The 23,435-nt window shown below is 38.9% G+C and overlaps 1 protein-coding gene across 2 annotated transcripts; it reads right to left on the bottom strand.

Annotated features, from left to right (window-relative positions):
- Positions 1-13,903: 13,903 nt before the first annotated feature.
- On the bottom strand, positions 13,904-20,112 carry RNF7 (ring finger protein 7). Of its 2 annotated transcripts, none has more exons than XM_019747227.2 (3): positions 19,827-20,112; positions 16,436-16,483; positions 13,904-14,833 (listed from the first exon to the last, which is right to left on the bottom strand). In XM_019747227.2, exons 1-3 carry the CDS (start codon positions 19,992-19,994, stop codon positions 14,777-14,779), a joined length of 273 nt encoding a protein of 90 aa, XP_019602786.1. In that variant the 5' UTR covers positions 19,995-20,112; the 3' UTR covers positions 13,904-14,776. The 2 variants fall into 2 exon arrangements, with proteins under 2 accessions (XP_019602786.1, XP_019602776.1); XM_019747217.2 differs by having other exon boundaries at positions 19,820-20,105.
- Between the last annotated feature and the right edge of the window lie 3,323 nt (positions 20,113-23,435).

The following is a 23,435-nucleotide window of genomic DNA, read 5'->3' as shown; positions in this document are numbered from 1 at the left end:
CAAAATTAAGCTTTTCAGATATGCAGATTGGAGGCAGGAGAGACCTAAGCAACGTGGAAAAAGGTGGGTTCCTATGTCCAATAGCCGCCTAGCCTAAAATGGCCAACTCAAGGTTTCACATGGGCTTGGAAAGCTGTGGGGTCTGGGGGGGGGGGGCGGGAAGACAGGCAGATAGGATTAATCGACATGGAAGATTTCTAACTATTGCACTGAGATGATTGACTATGTTCTGCACAAAAAAAGATTAAAGTCTGTTATGTGCGAAGAGGAACTATTTCATTGTGAAAGAAAAATCAACTTTTATAATGGGAGAAAAACAATGAAAATATTTTAGTGTCTCTTATGACTAATTTTGTAACCTGGAGAAAAGAAAAAAATGCTCTTTACCCAGGTGTTGCATTACATTTGGCATTATGTGGTTTAAAACATTATTTACCATGTGTATGTCCTTAAAGTTTAAAATGCCCTGATGTCACACAACAAAAAGAACATAACAAAAAGTTTAGGTGAACGATTAGTAATAGTGTATACTTGTTTCTCTTTCTAAGGATTTCAAATTTTGAAAATACATCCTATGGTAAGGAAAATAGAAAAGCAAGGTTTCTGGTAAGAGTGTGACTTTCCTTTACAGCTCTCTGCATGGAGCAATAGCACATCTAGTTGAGGATCAAGACTTATGAAGTAATATAACTCAATACTATATGGTCCCAGAAACAAGTTATTTTGAGCAGGGTAAGTTATTTCTTTCTTTCTTTTTAAATTAAAGTTTATTGGGTTGACAATTGTTAGTAAAGTTACATTGATTTCAGGTATACAATTCTATATTACATCATCTATAAATCCCATTGTGTAGCAGGGTAAGTTCACAGCAGATTAATATGTTAGCATTAGGACACCCACAGAACTCAGATTATTCTTCAAATTCTGAGTTAATTCTTTCCATAGTAAAATTTTTGCTTTTTTTTTTTTTTTGTAGAAGCTCTCAATTGAAAGGAAAGCAAAGGGTCTTTATTTTTCCAACAACAGTGGACCACACTTTATATTTTAATACTTTGAAGAAATCAAGGATATCTTTTTGGTTAAAACTTGTTAAATATTAAACAGACAAGATGTGGAACTAGATGAATTTTAGACTATTATTGTTCCAATGTAGTCACAGAATTTCCTTACAAAACTTTAGTTTTCAAGCACTTTTGTCTTTTCTGTTGAAATATTGAATAGTAAAACCAGTTGGTAGTCCTACTGGATTTTCTTCAACCGAGTTCTAGAGACAATTGAAGTTTTCTTAAAGAAATGAGAAAAGAGTTTTATATATATTTATGTGTGTGTGTGTGTATGTATATATACACACATACATATACATATATATATGTGTATATATATATATATATATATATATGACCAAAGTGTCTACTTGTATACATTCTTTTGGCACCCCCTGTATTATATATATATATATATATATATATATATATATATATATATATATATATATATATTGACTTTGGTCAACATTGCTCAAGCAGTAGTTCACCGTAATTGGAAGTGTCTGGACGCTGATGGTAACCACTCTGAGCACCTCTTGTAATTGCAGAAGTCAAACGTAACTTGTATTCATCTTTTGTTATCTGTATATATTGAGAATTACAATTTTAATACAGTTTTCCTTTCTTAAAATGTGTACACATTTTTTGGCTATATATATATATATATATATATATATATATATATAGATATAGATATAGATATAGATATAGATATATATATAGATATATATATAGATATCCAAAAGAAAAGAAAAAAATATATATATATAAAATAAATAGGGGTTGGTGAAGCAACTCAGAGATTAGCTCTAGCAAAAGCTGCTTCCACCCATAGGACTGAAGGGACAAAGGGAGGACGAGGTGTGTTACCAGGGTCCATAAGCCACAAACACCCAATGGGCCATGGAACCATCATGGGAGCTATACTGGGTTGAATGATTTGTTCAAGTCCTAAACCCCTGTGAATGTGGCCTTATTTGGAAATAGGAACTTTGTAGATGTAATTAAGTTATAATGAAGTCATGCTAGATTAGGGTGGGCCCTAAATACGATGACTGGTGTCTTTAAAAGAAAAGGAGAGAGATTTGGAAGATTTGGAAACAGACACAGAGGAGACACACAGAGAGAAGGCTCAGTGCACATGGAGGTGGGGGAATGTCAAGGATTGCCAACAACAAGCAGAAGTCAGGAGAGAGGAATGGAACAGATTCTCCCTCAGAGGCTTCAGAAGGAACCAACCCTGCTGATACCTTGATTTTGGACTTCTGGTCTCCTGAACCATGAGAGAATAAATTGTAGTTGTTTTAAGCTATCCAAATCTGTGGTAATTCATTATGGCAGCCATGGGAAAGGAAGATGGAAAAAAGTGGGGATTGCACCAGAAGAGTTTCAGTTGTGAAGAGAAGGAGAGATAAATGTAGGGGTTGTGGGGGAGAAGGAAAAAATGAATGGTAGCATGTAAAAAGCTGATAGAAGGATCCAGTGTAGAGGGCAAGGTTACAATATATGCATGCATTAAAATACAGGAGGAGTTCACAGCACAGGTGAAGAGTTTTAGGAGGAAGGGGCAGCTCTCCCATCACGAGAGAGGAGGTTGGGTCTGGGGGCTCAGGTTTTATGTTTGATCATTCCATTTAACACAATGACCATGATATCAGGTGGTTAAAGGCCATCACAGACCTAGGCACCAAATCTAAGGGGAGCATTGAGGAGGGAGCAATGAATTTTCTCATTGTCAGGAAATGTCATTGTAAACCAAGCATTTTCTTATTAACGCTAAACATTATCCAACAGTCACAGACTTAGAGTTAAATATAATGTAAGTCACCTTAACCTTGTCTAAGCTCTTACTGTATGTGAAGAAAACTGGGATTAGAAAAAAAATAAGTGCTAGATTTGGACTAGGAACTTGGGAGCCCACTCTCTAGTCAAGGGCTTTTTTTCACTCGAGACTGCTCCTGTGGCACAGAGAGACTATGGGGTCAAAGAAGAAGATGGATCTACGTTTAGAAATGATTCTTGCGCTGTTTCCTATCAAAAGGGCACATTGCTAGTTATAAGTCTTGTGCGGTAGTATGGTATTAGGTTGGCGCAAAAGTAATTGCGGTTGAAAAGGTTAAAAATAATTGCAAAAACTGCAATTACTTTTGTACTAACCTAAGATAACACCAAACATCTAGTTCAGCTCTATTCCAATTGATAATGAAATGATTGTTGCGCATCTAAAGGAAAAATCCTTTTATCAGCAGGAATCCTGACTTCCTTAAAAGTCATACCAATAATAGACAGTGAAAATTTTTGCTTTGAGGCTACTTAACATAGAAGAAGTTGCAAAGGCTTTAATGGGAACAAAAGAATCTATAGAAATGTTTAAAATTTCTTGTTTTTATCATAAACTAAATTCATAAATATGGAACCTTAGGGTTCATAATATGGCATAACTTCAACATCTGCCTCTCTAAACAAGACTCTGATTGTTTTAATAATGACTACATGCCCCAAACAGCTAAATGTCCACTGGTAGAGTGAGGAGAGTTACGTTAAATAAAAAAAATATTGTAAAGTATATAAACACCCTTAAGTTTAATACGCAGTAGTAACTTTAGGGTCATTTGGTAATAGCGAATGAGATGAAAACCTGATTTCTGAATATAGGAGGGGCTATGATGGAAGGCTGGACTCTGACGTGTGTCATGCTAAAGAAAACAGATTCAGTTGGGAGACTTAAACACCTCATAGCTAACATTACATTGCAAGTAATGACCTTGATGTATAAAAGGAAATTAGTAAAGGTAGAATTGAGTACTAAAATTCACACATAATTCTCCTGGCATGGTTTTCATTTGTCTATTCAGTCTATTCATTCGAGAGAGAGAGAGAGAGAGAGAGAGGAAAGAGAGACAGCCTATTGTATCAGGCACTATTCTAGGCACTGGGTGTGCAACAGAAAACAAGAGACAAAAATCCGTCTTTATGGAGATTACATTTTAGTGGATGAGACTGTCAATAAACAAAGTAAGTAAAAGATATAATATCTTAAATTGTGGTATTACAAACTACCCAAAGCTTCATGGCCTAAAATACTGACTTATTATTTCTCGTGATTCTTTGCTTTGCTGGTCTGACTCACGGGGCTGCATTCAGCCAACGGGTCTGTAGATGGCTGCGCTCACCTGGGAGAGCTGGGTTGCCACTAGAAGTTTCCATCAGAGGATTGCGATGATTGGATGGACATTTTAACAGGATCCCAGACTGAAGGCGGCAAGGGTGAAAACAAAATCCGTTTGGAGCCACTGGCAGTAACGCTGGTGAGAGGTCAGTGGAAGGGGCAAGAAGGTTTGCTAATGAGTTGAATGTGGGGTGTTGCATAAAGAAAAAGGACAAGATTGACCCCAAAGTCTTGGGCCTGAGTAACCGGAAGGATGAACTTCCCTAGCTCAGTCGGAAATCCTCTGGAAGAGTAGGTTGTGGGGATCATCAAAAACTCAGTTCTGTACCTGTTCACCCGGAGCTGCCCCTGAGACCTCCAAGTGGACGTCTTACACGTAAGTCATCTTCTGGGCCTGGAGCGCAGGGGAGAGGCCTGGCCTGGAAATAACCACTGGGAGTCACCCACTGTGTAAATGGCATTTAAAGCCATGGGACTGGAGGTGACACTCTGGGGGCAAGAGCAGAGAACTCTAAGGACTGAGCCCTGGAGGTCGGGGAGGTGAGAAGGGCAGTGGCAGAGAAAGCAAGCTGGCAGATGTTGGTATCCTAGCAGCCAAGAGAGGAAAGGGGGTCAAGAAGAGAGTGATCCACGGTGGCAACTGCTGCTGGCAGCTCTGGCAGGATGAGCACGGAGAACTGACTGCTGTCCATACGTTTATTGACTGGTTTCTTTGTGAAGCCAAAAAGGAACAGTAAATAGGGTAAACAATGCTGATTTATTTATAATAATGGGTACTTATAAATGGGATGGTATACTAGGCATAAAGGAAAAACAAAACAAAGCGAAAAGCCTAGCAGTGTTGTCAAGTGAGTGGCACACTGGCGTTTATTCTTCAGGGTAAAAGAACCCTGTCTGAGAGCTTTATGTTTCTCTTAACTTAGAATTTTCCCAACGTCTAGTTGTTAGTTGCAAACTTGACTTTGAAATATTTCTGTTGGTGATTGTGATGAAGGGTATTTGACATCACTGCCTTGTTGTGCTGCATTGTGTGTAGGGGAGACAAAGTTCATGTATTCTTGGTTAACAGTGGTTTGAGATGCTACTTTACTAAAAATTTGAAACTTAGCAATTTGGAGGTCACTAGGGCGTTTGATGAGCAGTTTCAATGGAATCGTGTGATGAAACCGTGTTCGAGTCAGTTCACTAGAGAATGAAAGGAGATAAACTGGAGACAGTCAGTATACGCTACTCTTTTGAGGAGTTTTGCTCAAGGGTCTGACCACAGGAGTGAGTGGCCAGGGTGGGGGTGGAGAGTACAAGATCGCTGGAGGACAGGGGGTCAGGGGATGGAGCGGCCAGAGTATTACAAGCATCATCCATGTGACTATTGAAATTATCCCGAGTAGTGATGGAGAAACTGACAGTGTGGAGCTAGCATATTCACAGGATGAAGGGAAGTGACTGGGGGGCCACAAGGAGATGTAGTGAGTGGTGGTCTCACGACATGAGAGTTGACGCTGGGTGTTTTGAAAGAGGGAAGCAGCAATGGAGAGAAAGGAAGACATGTTCACGTTGCCGGGTTCCGGGGCCTGGGGGGAGCAGGAGGGTTGCAGTGCAGAAGAAGCAGTGTTTTCAGGGGAGAACCAGGTGTTAGTGAGAAAAGAAAGTGAAGGGAACTTACAAAGAAGGATGGGGATGGAGGACATTTTTGTTGGTGCAAATATCAGAGGGCAGAGAGAAGGAGTTTCAGAAGATGGGGAGGAGTGGGAGATGGAGATGTGAAAGGGGATGTAAAGAACTACTTGGGATTAGATTTAAGAGAAAGCAAGGCGACCTGGAGAGCTTGCGTTCTCATGTTGTCTGCCCTAACCAGGGGTGAAGGGCAGGATGAGGGTGACGGTCTCCAGCAGGTGATGGTCTCCTGCAGGTGACGGTCTCCAGCAGGTGACGGTACCCAGAACTGAATGTTGGGGCAGGGCGGGGTGCTGGCCTGGAGAGGGCACGCAGCTCCCACAGATCAATGAGACCACTGGATCCACGTGACCCCTGAATGGTGGCAGGTCTTATGCAGAGCACTTGGGCCCCCTCCCACCTGGTCCACGAGGGTGGAGCTGGCAGAAGGTTGGTCTGAGCTAAGTTGGGAGGACCTGGGACATTTTCGTGGTTAGATGGTGGGTTTGAGGGCTTTGGGGGCACAAGGACTTCAAGAGTAAGTCCTTTCACTTTGCAGTCACCAAAGGAGCTACCAGCAGGGCTGCGGTGGAGCTGGGAGGACTCCAGCATTCCTGAGTTTTATTAGGACGTCTATACGCACAAGATCTCAGTTCTGGGCCGACAGAAACCCAGCACCTCAGGACCGTCAAGCGCTTTTTTAAGCATAAGGTATGGGAAAGACCCAAGTCCATATCTTGTATCCCTAAGATTTAAGCTTTTTAGAAAAGGTCTGAGTTAGCGTTGTCAGAGTTCAGAGGTCCGTGAGGAACTTCAGGCTACACTAAAATTTTCACCTTATAATTTGAGGGCAGCTCCCATATTTTGTACATTTAAAACCCTGAAAAGTGTCCTAGAAGAGAGTTGGAATGAACAAAACTTTCCCTTTAAAAAAAAAAATCACGTCTTCCATTACTTACTTCTTCTGCATTTTGATAAACTTCTTGAAAACGTAGCACTTCTAATGAGCTCCAAGCTTTCTCAGGTTACCTCCACAGGGGCCAGAACAGATGAGAAACACAATTATTTTGATTTGAGTGCTTCCTTGAAGAGTTGAACAATAAGACAAATGGAACAACCATTAAGAAACCATTAATGCATTTTCTTGTATTTTCCACTTAGTAGCAAATGTAAAAGGGTGTTGCTTGTGGTCCTGAATAATAATACCCATCTCTCTTTTTGAAAATAATTCAGGTTTATTTTACATAGAATAAACTGCACAGATCTAAGGTGTGCAGTTAGATGAGTTTTGACAAATGTAAACATTCATGTCACTGTCACCGAAATCACTACATAGAACTTTTCCATCCCCACTGAAAGCTTTCTGTGCTTTTTCCAGTCAATACCCCCACTGAGAGGCAGCTGTTCTTCTGATTTCTATCCATCAGTTTTGCCTGTTCTTGAACTTCATATAACAAAATCATAGCATTAAGTACTTTTTTGTTCTGCATTCTTTTGCTCAACATGTTTTGAGATTTATCCATGTTGCAGCACGTATCAGTAGTTTGTTCCTTTTTTTTTTTTTTACTGCTGAGTAGCATTCCATTCTGTGAATAGACCACTATTCTGTTGATGGACATTTGGGTTGTTTCCACTTTGGGGCTATTATAAATATGAAAAATGCAGCTTTGAATATTCATCTATTTGTGTATGTGCGTGTGTGTGTACATGTTTTCATTTCTCTTGGGCAAATACCTAGGAAAAGAAATGCTGGGTCATAGGGTAGATGTCTATTGAACTTTACAACACTGCCTTACTATTTTCCCGAGTGGCAATCCCAGTTTTCATTCCCATCAGCATGTGAGTGTCCAGGTCCTCCACATCTTCACCAAGACTTGTTGGTATCAATCTTGTTAACTTGACTTCTAGGGGTGTGGGGTGTGGATGTTTCATTGTGATTTTAACTTGCATTTCTCCTGAGCAATGTTAGGCATCTTTTCATGGGCTAACTTCCCATTGTCTTCTTTTGTGCAGTATCTTTTCAATTCTGTTGCCCAATATCCAGCTCTTTAATATAAGCTTTTGTGGAGAATATGGCCTCATTAGGCAGTGTTCTGTTGACTGATAATATTCTTTAATATAGAAGCTGAGTGTTGTGCAGACACTGAGGCAGCAAGGGTGGTATCAGAGAGCTAGGTAAGAGCATTAGATTCAGATCTTTCCAAACAGTTTAAATTTCTCAGGACAATTGTGGAAGCAACCATTTTATTACTAAAAGGCTCCATGTGCTATTTCAGTTTAGTTTCAGACTACAATAATTACTTTGTAATCTCTGTATAAAATTAGAATTGGGGAAATAGATATAAAAGTGCTGCTGCAGCCTGTAACATGGTATTTTTTTATAGTGTTGTATTTTTGAGACATAATTTTATTCAAGGACTATCCAGATTTATGTCATAATGGACATGTGATAAAGGCCCATTAAAAAATTTTGCTTTACAAGTCAGCCTTTAAAAAGATATAAACACAAAGATGTCATTTCGGGGACAAAATGAACTCTTAGATCCTTTCCAGTTCTCAGAGTTTATGAAAAGGAAGCACATGCAGCAGCACGAACACTTGTTAACTGTTGATGTAACTGAGGTTCCCATGATTCCTGGATTCTGATACAATAACCTTATAAATGGATGATCTACACTAGCATGTCCAACAGAACTTTCTTCCATGATGGAAATGTTCTATTCTGTGATATCCAATATGGAAGTCACTGTCCACATGTGACTACTATGTGGCTAGTAGGACTAAGGGCCTGAAATTTAAATGTTAATTAAATTAACATTTAAATAGCCATACAGAGCTAGTGACTACACTACTGGAATACAGAAATCTATATCCTTCAAAAAAAAAAAAAGATCTTAAATGTCTTTTTTTTCCTCAGGAGGGACTTTTTTGTCAGTGGGCAGGCCTCCTGCTCCTCTTGGCCTATGTAGAAGGATATACCCAGGCAAATAGAAGTGTAAGTAAGTGAAGTGGAGACGGAACCGAAGGCCGGGTAGGTAGGTAAGGAAGTTGAAGCAATGTAAACAACTGCTCTCTCCAGAAATGCTATGGAACACATACATACCACACACATATTATTAAAATAGAAAAGGGTTTTCATAATCTCCACAAGAAATGGTCCTTATAGTCAGACACTGTATTATGCTGCAAGCCAATGTGTTCTGCCCCTTCTATTGCACAGAGCACTGTTTCTTAGATTTACTACATTACACTTCACAATTCTGTTGTAAATCTAACATTCCCTAACAGACCCCAGTCTCTGAAGATAGAAGACTTATTAGATTCAAATTCTTTCTGCCATTATGGCAAAGCCTTAAATATAGTAGGCAAACTATAAGTAATACATTTTATAAATGTTATAAATATGTAATTTCTATAAAAGCAGAAAAAGCAGAGCAGGAGTTAGCACAGCAGAGGTTAATTTACAATGGTCTAAAAATTACCACTTGAGTTAGATGATTACACCAACCTCACAAAGCTTGTTCTATGCTGTGTATTTTTTGGATTTATAAAGTCACACCCCTGGTGGTCTGGCAAGAATTCTGATTATTGTAGTACACTAAAATTTTGGTACAAATAATTCAGTTGTTTTTAGAATTCCAGATAAATTTAAATAGTAGGTAGCTCCTGAGAGGCTGAGATGACACTTCATCTGCGCTGAAATGGTTCCAAAAGTTTTTAACAGATTTTCATCTGGGCAGCTTTTTCTAACTCTCCTCCGTGCCCTGTTTATACACACACACTTCTTTGGAAACCACTGTGGGAGAGCCCAACGTTGCTGATGGGAAATGTGTTTTTCAGATGTGAGATGTGGTGATGTGGTTAATTAATATAAGAGGGGTGAAAATCACTCTCCTAAAAACCCATGTTGACAGTTCTTCATCAGTTGTGGGTGCACACAAACATCATAATTCTTACAAGAAGCATCACTGTAAACCTTCCTTGAAGCCCATTCTCTAATTTAAGGCAGAGATTAGCTGTGGCAGTAGTGATCTATAATAATGGCTAACATGTACTCAGAGCTTGTTTCAGGCACTGTTCTAGCAGTCAACATGTATTAATTCATGTAATCTTCATAACAACTCTATGAGATAGAGACTATTGTTATTCCCATTTTAGTTGCAGAAATAGGCACAGAGAAGTTAAGGATTTTGTGTGAGATCACACAGGTAGTAAACAATAGAGTTGAGATTCCAAGCCCGGCTGAGTGACACCAAAATCAGTCTTAACTACCGTGCTATATACCACAGCCATACACACCCAGGAAAAGCTTGCTTGCAGCCAACCTAAAGAAAAGCAGGTTCTCGGGGCGGCTGGCTGGCTCAGTTGGTTAGAGCGCGAGCTCTTAACAACAAGGTTGCCAGTTCAATTCGCACATGGGATGGTGGGCTGCGCCCCCTGCAACTAGATTGAAAACAGCGACTGGACTTGGACCTGAACTGCACTTGGAGCTGAACTGCACCCTCCAAAACTAGATTGAAGTACAACTTGATTTAGAGCTGATGAGCCCTGGAAAAAATACGGTTCCCCCAAATTCCTGTTTAAAAAAGAAAGAAAAGAAAGAAAAGCAGGTTCTGGTTCTAATCACTGACTCAGGTTTCTATCAAGTGCACAGACAAGAAAGCAGCACACTGATTGCTCTGCTCTGCTCTGAAAGGCTATGAAGGTGAAAATTGAGGGCTATAAAAAAGGTTGATTTTCTAAACCATATGGATATCACCAAAATTAAGTGGTCCAAAAAATGTACCTCTATATTTGTAGAAACCAATGAAATCTTTCTACTGAGATGAAAAACCTAAAATGAAACCGAGAGCTCAACATTTACAAATGTTTTTCTTAATATAAAATCTAGAAATCATGTTGATCGAATGATTAGAAAAATGTAACAGGCAAGTCATTAAAACCTCATTACCATCTTTCACAGAAGCTCACAGTGCTACAAGTAATCTAACGTTTCCAACAATTAACTTTTTCTTACAAAATTCTTACTGAGAACAGTTAGGAGTGCTTTACCCCATAACTACAAACACATTAAAGTGCCACCTCCATTACAGTAAAGGAACTTCTGGAAATGAACAACAGTAGCACTTAGCCTGTACTAGAAACTGTTCTCAGAGTTTTACACGTGTATTAAAAATCCATTTAGTCTCAAAATGATGTAGTGAGGTCAGTACGTATTACTATTATTTATAATGTACACGAGGTGTGTCTAAGAGGTGAAGTAACTTGCTCAAGGTTACACAAATAAATGGTGGCACTGGGATTCAAATCCAGGTATCCTGGCTGTAGAGTATCAGCTCTCAGACACTAAAGTGAGTTATCAAAATGCAGAGAAGATACTGTTTCTGTGAAACATATTTTATTGAACAAAACCTTACCATGGCAGAAATGTAATGAGGTAAAGATGGCAAAAAAGGAACTTCCATGCAAGCTTTTCTCATGTATTTTGTTATATCACTCAAACGTTCAATATAAAAATAACTTACATAATTTTAAATTATTTGTGCTTCAATTTTCAATTTTCCTTATACTCAAATCAGTAATATTTTTCCTTTAACTATTTTTTTAAACAAGGGCTTACTGAAGTAAACATGAACATTTTCTAATTTTCTTTTTACCCAAAGTTAGCCCTTGGCAATATCTTAAAAAAGCAACAAAGCATTTTTAAAATAGTTGCCTTTCTTATCAGATGTCTACTAAGCTTCTAAAGGCACACTTAAAAAATTTTTTTTTCCCTGATCCTAATGGCTTCTACATCAACTTCAAATGAAACAATTTGGAGCTTATTCTAGGCCTAGGCCTAGAAGACTGCCAAGTGAATATTCACCAACCACGTGTGTCCTAGGTATTAAATACTAACTTAGAGTTCTTTACCTCTAGACAAGAGCAGCAAGATCTGGCTCTCTGCACTTTTTTAGGATCGCAGCGTTTAAAAGCCTGAGCCCGTTATACCATTTAAAGGACTTAGTTTGTGTCTGTCATTTTAGGGTGTTTCTGGGAGACTGTGGCAGCCAAGTATGCATGTGATTGCCTTTACAAGCACTTAGATTCGTGCTCCCAAAGCCGATACTACTTCTAAAGGGGATGTTTTGGAAATGTGAGCCTTCTTTGGATGGCACACAGACTGATGGCACCACTGGCAACTTGGTGGGTGGAAGCCAGGGACGTTCAATGTCTTGCAACATATGGGACAATCTCACATGAAACTTTTAAATGTTCATTTATATAGTAGAAAAATCAGTTTATGATTATCTGAACCTAGAACCTAACTTCTTTTTACATATAAACATGAAGTAGTTTTGCATAGCTCTAAAACTTATTAGTTTCCAAATATGCAACTAACATATAAATCAAGATTGCACATTGTTTTGTTCAGAACTCTACTACGCATGATCCATCATTGTAGGGGGTTAAAATCTTACCATCAATGGAAACGCTCATGTGTCTGAGTCACAAGTCTACATATAGTGCTCACACCCACACACATCCACACACATATCGGCCTATTTCATTGTCTTCTGAGGTAATTATGCCCAAGCATTTATATACTGAAATACAAATGAATTATAAATTACTTTCCTCTTATTTCTATTTCTATTCTGTATTACAATTATTATATACATTTTAATTATGTGCGGAGTTTATTAATTCCACTTCAGGATAAGTAAAGAGGACATTTTTATAAAAAGATAGTAATGGGTGTGATAGGGTCAGACTGACTTAGATGTCAGCTGTGATACAAGAATGCAACTTGCATAGATGGAAAATTAAATAAAGATGACAAACGTCTGTTTTTAATACACTAGTAAAATTCAACACCGTTTCATCAAATGGAAAGAAAAACCTGTTCAATGCTTCTTTTCACTGGAACTCATAATGAAGTGGCACAGCACACCCTTTCTGCACAAACAACCTTCCGACGGTTATGCAGATGAGCTGCTCCCATCCTAGGAGGCACAGGGTCAGTGGGGCTTGGTCCCACTTCCTCTTCTACCCTCAGATGCTGATGTGTAATAGAGAGCTGTTAGGTGTTGAGCCTGCAGTTTTGCTATGTGGAAAATCAATTTATTATCACCATCCTCCACATTTCATTTACATATTGTCATTCCAACTAACTCAACATTCTTAAAATTTCTCTTCACTTCAAAGCCAAATAGGTGGTTCACATTGTATAACCTTTTAGAAAGGTCAAAGAGCTGCTAAAATAGTGTACTGCCATGACAAACATTCAAATAGTCGAACATATTTATATATTGTAACTAATTTTTTCTATAGACAGTTGAGAAAATACATTAATAAAGCAAATTTCCAGAGAAATCTGATTAATAGTAGTCAATGTGAACACATACAAAATTCTAATTTTTATTAGAATTATTATTAGAGGGTGCCAAAAAATGTATATACATTTTAAGAAAGAACTATTAAAATTGTAATACTCCATATATACCAATAACAAAAGATGAATACAAGTCATATTTGACTTCTGCAGTTGCAAGAGGTGCTCAAAGTGGTTACCATCAGCATCCAGACACTTCTGATGATGGTGAACTACTGCTTGAGCAACATTGACCAGTGTCCACTTGTATACATTTTTTTGGCACCCCCAGTATTTTTAACATTCTTTTATGTATCCACATTCTTTAGAATTCAAATAAAGATTCAGATTGGCAAACTCTGAAACTACAGAAATAAATGTTTAAGATTTAAAAATTTGGGTTTTTAAAATTCTTGGCTGGAGCCTCTATAATGGAAAGATTCAAAATGAACTTGTGGTCCATAAATTGTTACAAGATAACCTCCACACTAAATGTGAATGAGTTGGATACGATTTAAGTATTTTCTCACATTTATATTTTTCCTGTTAATAAACTTAAAATTTTCTTATTACCAAATGAAAGAGTATATAAATTTTTCAAATTAAATGAAACCACTCACTTGACAAATTAGTTTATTAAGTTTAAGGTTGTGCATAAAATTGCAATAATGACAATTCAAATGAAGTAAACAGAATAAACCATTTATTAAAACACTGTGTAATAAAATAAACTTTTTGATCCAATGCTATAGTGGTAAACATTTTCCCTCATTAACATTCCACATGTGTAATTTAAACACAGTTAAATTACAACATAGTCTGACCAGAACTTGAAAATACTTCTGTCCTTTACTACTCAACGACAAGACAGGTGAGTGCAGATGTAGGTTTTGTCGAGTCAAAGATGATACCTACCGTAAGACAAATGAAAGCCCATGTGCTCAAAGGTTGACTTATTTATCCTGCTCACTAGTCCAACTTAAAGTTCTCATCTATCAAATAAATATTTCGTGACTCACCCCATTCCTTAAGGAAAATAAATATTAGGAACAAATAAGGATAAGAATTGGGTTTTAAACTGCACTTGTTACTATAACATTGTCTTTTTTTAACTGATCAACCGCATGCATGCAAAGAGTTCTCTTCTGAATGGAACTGCTTCCACAGCCCCTTGGATATCAAAAAGTAAATTATAAAGGTCAATTTGTAGTTCTCTCCTCCTTTATAGCACTTCTAAACAGTGTGGGTGACGCATACCACAGAGGTAGGAAAGACCATCTTTAATAAATTATCTTCTTATTTGCAGAGAATTTCTGAACATAAAACCGACAAAATGCTAAACCATGCCTTTGATTAGTCCCCAAAGACCAAAGATCCATTTCCTCCTATCTGAAGAATTAGTTCCCTGGAGTGTCCTAGCCTCTGCAGGGCACTTGATAATGAGATCCACCAAGGCTCTGGACAACTGCACTAAAAAAGCCTTCCACCACCATCATTTGCCGATTCTTTGGACCACCCAGTCTTGCTGGCAGAGGGGACAGCGATTGTTCTGTTTCACCCACAGGGACATGCAGCAGTTGTGGAAGGAATGATTACATTCTCCCCAGACCACTAAAAGAAAAAGAGATTATTTGACATTACATATTTCAACTTAAATTACTGAGCTCAAATAGCTTATTTTATATTATGACTAATAAATGTGGTTCATGATCTTGAATGAAGATGGTTAACTGGTCAAAAAAAATGTTTTCTGTCTATAAAGAAATACATTTACACTTACATGGTTATTTTATACTTAAGAAAATAAGGAACTGTGTTTGGGGGACTTTCTATCACTGTTCTAGAATCAATGGATGATGTGGTGGCCCCCATTCCCACATAGCTCCACAGGCTATCTTCCTGAAGTTAGGAGATAAAAAGACTTGAGCCTTCCTTAGATCTCAGAACTTCTCAGTTATTCACTGACCTTGGAGACCTTTGGGGCTTTATTTTATTGAAAAATATCCTTCAGATTCATATTTACCAAGGTATGAGTTTTAAATGTTTTCAGTTCACAGTAGGCTATTATGAATAGATGACATGCTTCTAAATATTATCAGCTGTACATCTACTGAGTTGTTTTCTAGAAGTGGTGATGAATTGCATGTTAAGTCATCAATCAGCAGTGCAACTCCTCATGCGACAAACAATGAAATTTTCAAAGTGGCTGGCTGGAAAGAGAAGTCTCTCTGTGATCAAAGAAAGCCGGCTTACCCCTCACAATTCCCAAATTAATATTTTTTAAACAGCATGACAGAAAAATTTTAAACCGAGAGAAATCATCCACAATCTGGAATACAATCTCAAACATTGGCTTCATTTGCCCCTTGCTTGACCAACTGAGCTATATGATAACAGAATAATGAAAGACACAGGAAAAAAAAAAGAAAAAAAACTTATGAACATTTGACTATAGGGGGTAAAAAGCAAGGGGGAATCATTCTAATGTTTTAGGAGGAAGAAACAGGATTTGATCAAAATGACATAAGTCATTATTAGGAAGCTGTTATGCAAACCACAAAAACGCAAAGTACAAGTTCACCGTTCATTCTAGGAAGGTATAAACACTTTCATACAGCAATCTGGAAGTGACGACTTCAAGTGCGAGGACATGGAAACCTTTGAATTGCTTAAAACATTTATCCTACGAGAATCTGGGTAGTCCCAGACTGTAAGGAAAATTTAATAGATTTCTACATACAAACTACATTCCCCGAAGTTCTTGAGACTTAGAATTTTTTCTATCTTAGTTAAAAAGTTAAATACTATATCACAAAAGAATACTGAAAACTGAAATGCTTTATTAGAATAAAACCCTACCAAAACTGACCTACCTATAAACATAGTCAGAATTTAAATGTTTTGGCAAATTCCTTATTGTATAATTTTCTTAATAGAAAGGAATTTTTTTTTTATTTTTTTATTATCAAAATATTTACTATGCCCATGTCTGGAACATATAACCAATTCTTCTTAATTACAAATAATAAAAGAACTGGCAGATTAATTCCATTAAGGCCTTTTGAGAATCAACACATTTTATATTAATAATGGATCACTGCTTTACAGTTTATTTTCGTGTATTGATAAAGTCAATCTTAACAGCAAATTCAAACATCCCCACTGAGAGAAAACCTTCAGTTGAAAAAGCAAGAGAACGAAATGACAACATACCAACACAATCCTCTTGTTTGTTTTCAGCTTGACATCTAAGACAGGCATCTAAAAGTAAACAAATAGCAATTCTCATTCTGATGCTCAGAATGCAATTTTTAAAACCCAGACACTTTAAAGTCAAATAAGAGCCCAAAGGGTTAGAGATGGAGCTAAAAGACTCATACTATTAATTTCTCGTCTGAACATACTGTTTAAAGATGAATAAAGTACAAGGCACTCTACTAGTTGATTCATGACCAGGAGCAATTTCACAAGGGTTACTGACCCTCTATTTTTATAAACTCTAATGAAAAGATGTCCTGACAGTGGATGCAACCACTAGAGAAAAATATGCCATACTCCACTCTATTATTAGTTATTATAAGCTCACTGGGCATGCTCACGTAGATCAACACCTAGGGGCAGTTTATTTTGAAGACACCCTTTTAAATAAGCCATGTATATATATTGGTGTTTGCTTGTACATACATAAAGAAACTCTAGAAGGATACAAGGAACTAATAATAAAGTTTACTTGGGAGAGGATAGAATGGGAAGGAGTTTTCATTGTACATTTTCTTAAATTTTTGAATGATGTGACTGTATAATCTATACAATCAAATTAAAATTAATTAAATTAATTAAAAATACCTTCTAAATACTAGGTTCTCTTTTTACTTTTCTTTTACGAAAATACTCCCTTTACAAATAAGTCTGAGCCCAAAGCATTTATGCAACAATGGCAAAGGTTTTTAACAAATTACGTGGGAGTAAATACTAGGAATGGGAACCCAAAGGGTATAATTAGAAATTTTCAAAATTCACTCTGTACTATTTGCTTGATGAAGGAGGTAATACACAATATGCCAGGGACTAATGAATGGATTTATTCACTAGCTGGAAGAGGAGTCAAAGTTGGGTAAAAGGAAGTTCAAACCAACAGAAAAAAAGTTTTTAACATAAACTGGAGAAACTAATTCTGTAAAAATAGACACGCGGTGGAGCTGCCGCCTGCTTCCCTTCTTACACTGGATTATGCACAGGCCATTTGTTTGCTTCTCCCTGCATGCCTTTACCCTAAAAAAACACACCACCCAGGCCTCTTCAGTGTGGATTAAAAACAACTACTGCCTCCTAAGACTTTCTTCAATTCCACAATTACTGAGGATCTACTCTGTGCAAGGAGTTATGCACGGGGGCATGACACTAAAATGACCAAGTCTGGTCCCTGGTTTCCCTGTGCCATCTGCTCATTTCAGAATGAAGGGAGGAGAGTGGAAACCAGGGAGGAGAGTGTTAACATCAAAATGGGTAGACAGGCAAATCTTGGATCAAGGAGTCATAATAAATCATTTAGGCATGAGATGAATCCCAAATATTAAGGAAATGGGTTAAGTGGGCTCTTTTTGTAGAATCTAGAAATCTCTGATTTATGCTTATAGCTTTGATTTAGATTCACGATCAAAAACTGACCTAAATCGACAAAAATTCCCAAAGTTTCAGATAAAAGAAAAAGTATCTAAAACAGTATTTTTTTAAGGAGTACAATAATAGTAACATCTTTTAGTGTAATGCTAGGATAAGGATTGGGAAGTCTGAAAAATTTCCTTCTGCTGTTTACCTGACCACTAAGTGGATTTTAACACCTCATAAACAAAATACAAAGGTCTAGTCTATAGTACTTCCCTGAACTCAAAGTATAGCTGTTGTAAACCTGCAACATTAATCCACAGCAGAATACTTGCTATAATTAGAAAGTTACTGTGAATGGAGCCATTTATAGCCCATACTTTGACTTACTTTAAATATCCCAGTTAAAGTTTATTTGCTGCAAGATTTCAACCATTAAATTCTGCATTTCTACTTACTAGTTTTAAAGTTTTCTTTGGGGGGGGGGGAAGAAAATGCCCTTTTAGAAACATTCTTCTTCTTCAGACTAAAGGAAATTTAGGGGACAAAATTTTTAGCAAAGCCAGTCTTGCAAAAGAACAAAAAAATTAAGTCACCTGTATAACTTAAAAATGCCACCCAAACTGGAAATTATGATTGTAATTCCTAAGTAATGGGTGGGGTGTGGGGTATGGGGTAAGAAGGCTGTACTGCAGGCCAATAAACGAGGTGTTTTAAAAACCTAATGTACAAAATGAGTGAGTCATGTCTGAAGTTAAGCTCTTTAAAACAAAACAAAAAACATCTGAACTCCATTTTGCTGTAAATCCTCTTTGAAACAGGTCCTTATGAATAAAAAACAAGAGAGCACACTAAAGAGAGTATAAATTGAGAAATCTCTTGATTTTGGTAAATTTAAAGTTTTATTCCTCAAGAAGGAAGAACAATTCTATTTATTTTCTCCAATTCTCTCATTTTTCCGTGCAAGACAGTAGAAACCTCAAGACTACAGAAACCTCAATTTTCTTCATCTACCCTCAAGAAACAACATTTTGGATGCTCTCACGGTAGTTTTAAATGCCATACTTAAATACACAACTTGCATTTAAATAGCGCCTCCTTTTCAAGGTGGCCTGAGACTTTAAAACAAACCATATAAAACAAAACGGGATGAAGATGCTCTGAAAGGTTTCACTTGGTCCGATATTTTTATTCAAAATATCATAAAAAGTAAGATATTTATAAAAGCGGGCTCTCCACAAAGACCCGACTCAGCGCGGGGCAGTTGTCTTCTCCAGGAAACGGCAAACTATGGGAGTGAGGGGCCAGGAAGGGGATGAAATTCTGTTTCTGAGTACAGGGCTCACATTATTCAATTCCCATGACACTTAAATATTTTTGGACCACATTGTATCTCCTTCAAGCCCAGCGAGTGCCGTCTGACCCGTCTTGAATCACACAGATTTAATGGCCAGCAGCAGCCCGACCGCAGCTAAGCCAGAAATGAATGCAATGGCTGGGAACACTTCTCTTCCCTGCATGTCACAAGAGCAGCACTGAGGGGGTCGTTTTTGTGGAAGATGACCAGAGCGCCACTTTGGTGTGTGACCAGAACCATTCAAGTTGCTCTGCGAAATCAGGACCTTTACCCTGACCTCTTCGTGGTTTGCTTTTAGAGCCGGCGCTGGGACTGGCTACACGTACCAAAGCGGTTCCTCCCAGCTCCCAGAAAACCACCTAGCAGTATTTTCTGGGTCACACCCATCGCTACCTGAAATTATCTTGTTTAATTCCTGTTTACTGCCAGTTTCTCTCCCGAAAATCCAGCCCCGGGCACTGTGCATCTGTTGAGCGACCCCACCGCCCCTGGCGGCCGCCACAGCAGGGCCGGGGCAGAGCGATCCCCGCCCCCACTCCTCCAGGTCAGGGTCTCGCCGAGCCCTCGCTCGTCCCCTCCCGGACCCGGACCCGCGGAGGCCGGAGCGCAGCCCGGGCCTAGCGTGCAGCGCTTACCCATCACCTGGACCCTGCAGATGGCGCACGTATCGCACTCCACGTCCCAGCTCCACATGGCCACCGCGTTCCACTTCTTGAGAGAGAACATTTTGTCGCCTCCCGACTTGGAGCCTGCGCTCCCGGAGTGAGAGGACAGGGTGCAGGGCTCCTCGCCGTCTTCCACGTCGGCCATGACTACGGCGCGGAGCCGGCGGCGGCGACGTTGGGTAGGGGAAGGCACGCGGCTATGGCGGCTCCGTGGGGCCGCCCGACGGGCCACAGCGCCGCCCGCAGGCCGCCTGCCGCCGCGGTGCTTACGACAGAGGTCGCCCGCGATTGGCTGGCGCGGGACAGTGACGTCACCACACGCCAGCCCTCGGACGCAGTCCCCACCCCCGCCCCATGCTGGGACAACCTAGAGGGCTGAGGGCCCAAGGGCCACAACCGGCAGGGGGCGGTGTTACCGTCGTGAGAGCTGGCGCACGCTGCGCAGGAACCGCGTATTCTGCCTTAGGCCGTTATGAAACTTACTACTCTCAGAAATTGTCTCCTTCATATATCCGTTTGTCGTCCCTCCCAAATGTAACCTCCATCAGAGCAGGGACCATGCCTTTATCGTCATCTTGGCCTCCTTATCAGAAGCAATGCCTGGCCACAGGAGGCCCAGTTATTTGTTGAGTGCATGACCTTAATGATCTTCTAGAAATCGGGTTCAGTGGATCCTCAATCGTTTTGGTCTACAGGACCCCTTTACACTTACAAATTAAAGAGCTCTTGTGTGTGGACAATACAGAAGGTGCCAAAAAATGTATACACATTTTAAGAAAGGGAAAAAAATATTAAAATTGTAATACTCCATATATACCGTAACAAAAGATGAACACAAGTTTTATGTTTGACTTCTGCAATTACAAGAGGTGCTCAAAGTGGTTACCATCGGCACAATTTTGATATAGTTTTTTCCTTAAAATGTGTATACATTTTTTTGGCACCCTCTGTATATATTTGCTTTTTAAGAAATTAAAACATGAAAAAATTTAACCATATTCATCCATTTAAAAACAACAGTCATAAAACCATTACGAGTTATTATTAGAGCGATGGCATCACATATAATGTAGCTTCTGGAAAACTGTACACTCAGAGTGAAAAGAGAAATAGCTCTGAATATTGGTATGGAAATAGTTTTGACCTCTGAAAGGAGCCCAGGAACCCTGGGGACCACTCGCTGAGAACCTCTGGTGTAACCTTTTATATGTGGGAGGAATGAGGTCCAGGGAAGTAACTTAGAGAGCACACTGCTGCTACATGATGGTGACAGTTTTGAAGCCAGGGTTCTTCTATTGCTAGCCCAGGGTCATAGAATTATGTCTTCCCAAGCAAAGCAGACACCTCCATTTAAAAGATAAGAAAGCTGAGGCACAGAGAGCCTAAGGAGATGCCTGATTGCCACCACCATCTAGTGGTGGACACCTGCTGTGTCAGGTTTGGGATTCTGAGCCTCAGCTTTTACTGGTACACCCACCATCCCCTCATCTCCTGGTGCCCCCAGGCTTTGTACCTGGGTGGGGGCTAACCAAGCTCAAGGAGCCTGGCAGAGAAGACAAGGTTGCATAACTACATCAAATATAAATATGGACACAAGGTCATATTTGACTAGATGCTAATGTGTGCTGTTTGTTGAGTGGTGTGTTAAGTGCTGGGAGGGAGAGAGACATTCCTGAGGACTGATGCAGTGAGGGAAAGCCTCATGAAAGAGGTGAAGTTTGAAATGGGGGGAGTTGGGAGACCCTGGAGGCCAGAAAAATGAGTGAAGAAAGCAAACATCTATGAGCTGGAGCAGAGCAGTGGTAGTGGCGGCAGATATAAGTCTGAACACACTAACTTTATGAGCCAAACACAAATGCCTATAAACAAACCCAGATGAACCATATACGATACATGTTCTGTTCATATTAAGTGACCACACATCTGACTAGAGATGGCTACAAATGCTCTTAGATCGCTAATTAAAAAAAAAAAAAAAAAGCAAGAAGAAGGCTGGAAACCAAATGAGGACAAAATGCTCCCAGTTGGTAGGAACTGGGCAGTTTGAAAGGGAAACTCAGGTGAAAAGAGGAAAGATTAGAGGATGGTTAAGGATGAGGACTGGTACATGCCCGTGCTGAGTCTGAACCTCATCACCCTGCCCCTGGATTATTGTGTCCTGACTTCCTTCCTGTCTCTCCTCCCCAGTCTAATTGGCATTCAATCTAGTGTGCCTGTTTAATTTTCCTATGTCCCCTTTCTACCTGGTACTCCCCTGTTCAAAATGTTCCATGGCTCTAAATTATCATCTGAACAAAATCCGAATGACCTAGTTGGTCATTAAATCCTGCCACAATATGGCCCCAATGTACTTTTTTAGTGTAATCCCCAAGCACTCCCTGAGGCCCTTGTCAGATTGGTCTGCTCCGTCATCTAAACATACCCTGGAATTTTTTTTCCCTTCACCTTTTAACATCTCTAAAATTACACAGAACTTGCCCTGCCTGCTTTGGCTGAATTGCCCTCTGCATTTAGGAAAAACTTACTCATCTTTGTGTTCTCATTGACCATTCTTTCCCACCATTTATTCCCAGGAAATTATAACAAAATTGTGTATCTTCTAGTCTTTTGTCATTAGGTCACATAGCAACTAAAAAGTGCTGTTACTGATGTTTATTCAACCATTTTAAGTTTTTTAAATTGACAGTTCATAAATGATAAAAACATTAAAATAGTGAAATGAGTATGCAATAAAAAAGAGCTAGTACTGTAAATAGACTCTCCAGAAATTTCTACATATGTACAAGCAGATACATAATGCATCAATTCAAGTTTTTAAAACTTTAATTGTGGTAAAATACACATAACAAAGTTTACCATCCTAACCATTTTAAAGTACACATTTCAATAGTATTAAGTACATTCACATTGTTATGCAATCAATCTCCAGAACTTTTTCATCTTCCCAAACTGAAACTCTACATCCGTTCAACAACTCTCCATTTCCTCCCCTTGGCAAACCACCATTTCACATTCTGCTTCTGACCTGGACTACTTTAGGTAGTTTATATAAGTGGAATCATACAGTATGTCTTTTTGTAACTGGTTTATTTCACTTAGCATAATGTCCTCAAGGTTCATCCATATTGTAGGAAGGATTTCCTTCCATTTTAAGGCTGAATAATATTCCATTGTGTCAATATGGCACATTTTGCTTATCCATTCATCTGCCAATGGACATTTGGGTTGCTTCTACTGTTTGATTATTGTGAATAATGCTGTACAAACACAGCTGTGCAAATATCTCTTCGTGATCTTGTTTTCAATTCTTTTGGACGTATACCCAGAATTGGAATTTCTGGCTCATATTATATCAATTGTCTTTAATATGAATTTTTCGCATATGCTAGTCTCTAACCTGCTTTTTTTGTTTAACAGTATTATTAGGACATTTTTACAGATAAGCACTTATATATCCACATTGTTCTTTTTAACAGTTGTATAGTATTCCAACACATACATTTTCTGTGACTTATTTCCCTGAGAACCCTTTGAGAGACATTTAGTTGTTTCCAATGTGTAATAAACAGTGCTGCAGTGAACATCT

Source organism: Rhinolophus sinicus, linkage group LG10, assembly GCF_036562045.2.
Source record: "Rhinolophus sinicus isolate RSC01 linkage group LG10, ASM3656204v1, whole genome shotgun sequence".
Lineage (NCBI taxonomy): Eukaryota > Metazoa > Chordata > Mammalia > Chiroptera > Rhinolophidae > Rhinolophus > Rhinolophus sinicus.
The sequence above is the reverse complement of the archived record's forward strand: the minus strand, read 5'-3'. Positions and strand labels throughout refer to the sequence as shown.